The 510-nt window shown below is 61.4% G+C and overlaps 1 protein-coding gene across 1 annotated transcript in view; it reads right to left on the bottom strand.

Moving 5' to 3' along the window:
- LOC104491075 (very low-density lipoprotein receptor-like) overlaps positions 1-510 on the bottom strand; it is a gene marked incomplete at both ends in the record, with an annotated part of 11,292 nt that overhangs the window by 6,928 nt on the left and 3,854 nt on the right. The window contains 2 exons of the mRNA XM_010133435.1: positions 15-177; positions 397-490. Coding sequence (XP_010131737.1) covers positions 15-177; positions 397-490 — 257 coding nt within the window. The remainder of the gene's footprint in view (positions 1-14; positions 178-396; positions 491-510) is intronic.

Below are 510 nucleotides of genomic sequence, written 5' to 3'. Positions count from 1 at the left end.
GGTTTAGCCAGTACAGAGCGCCCCGCTGCCAGTCCAAGAAGAGGTGCTGGATGCTGCTGCGAGCACGGTGCAGGATGCGCGAGGACATGTCAGATGCCTGGATTACCCCGATGTCCCTCCGGTTACATGCAAGCCAGTACAGGTCCCCCGAGCGGATATCCACACGGGCAGAGCAGACTTGGCAAGAATAGGCAGATGAGCAGTTACAGGGCCGTCCCATGACCCTGCTCCTCCACCTGGGTCCCCCTGTCCCTAAAAACCAGGGCACAGCTGCCCAGTACCTCAGCATGGCCCCAGTGTGGGCACCATGGGACTGCTGTGCTCTGCAGGAGATCCTCAGGCCTCAGGGAACACCAGGAAGGGGAGCATGCCCTCCATCACCCCATAAGCTCTCACCTGGCAGCCGAGTCACAATGGCCTCCCTCCTGCCAGGGTGCCCCACGACACGCAGCAGTGTCCCACGGTCATCCGTCCCATAGAGCACCAACCTCTGCCAGTCCACATCTTGCA

This window comes from Buceros rhinoceros, unplaced genomic scaffold (assembly GCF_000710305.1).
Source record: "Buceros rhinoceros silvestris isolate BGI_N320 unplaced genomic scaffold, ASM71030v1 scaffold24823, whole genome shotgun sequence".
NCBI lineage: Eukaryota > Metazoa > Chordata > Aves > Bucerotiformes > Bucerotidae > Buceros > Buceros rhinoceros.
The sequence above is the reverse complement of the archived record's forward strand: the minus strand, read 5'-3'. Positions and strand labels throughout refer to the sequence as shown.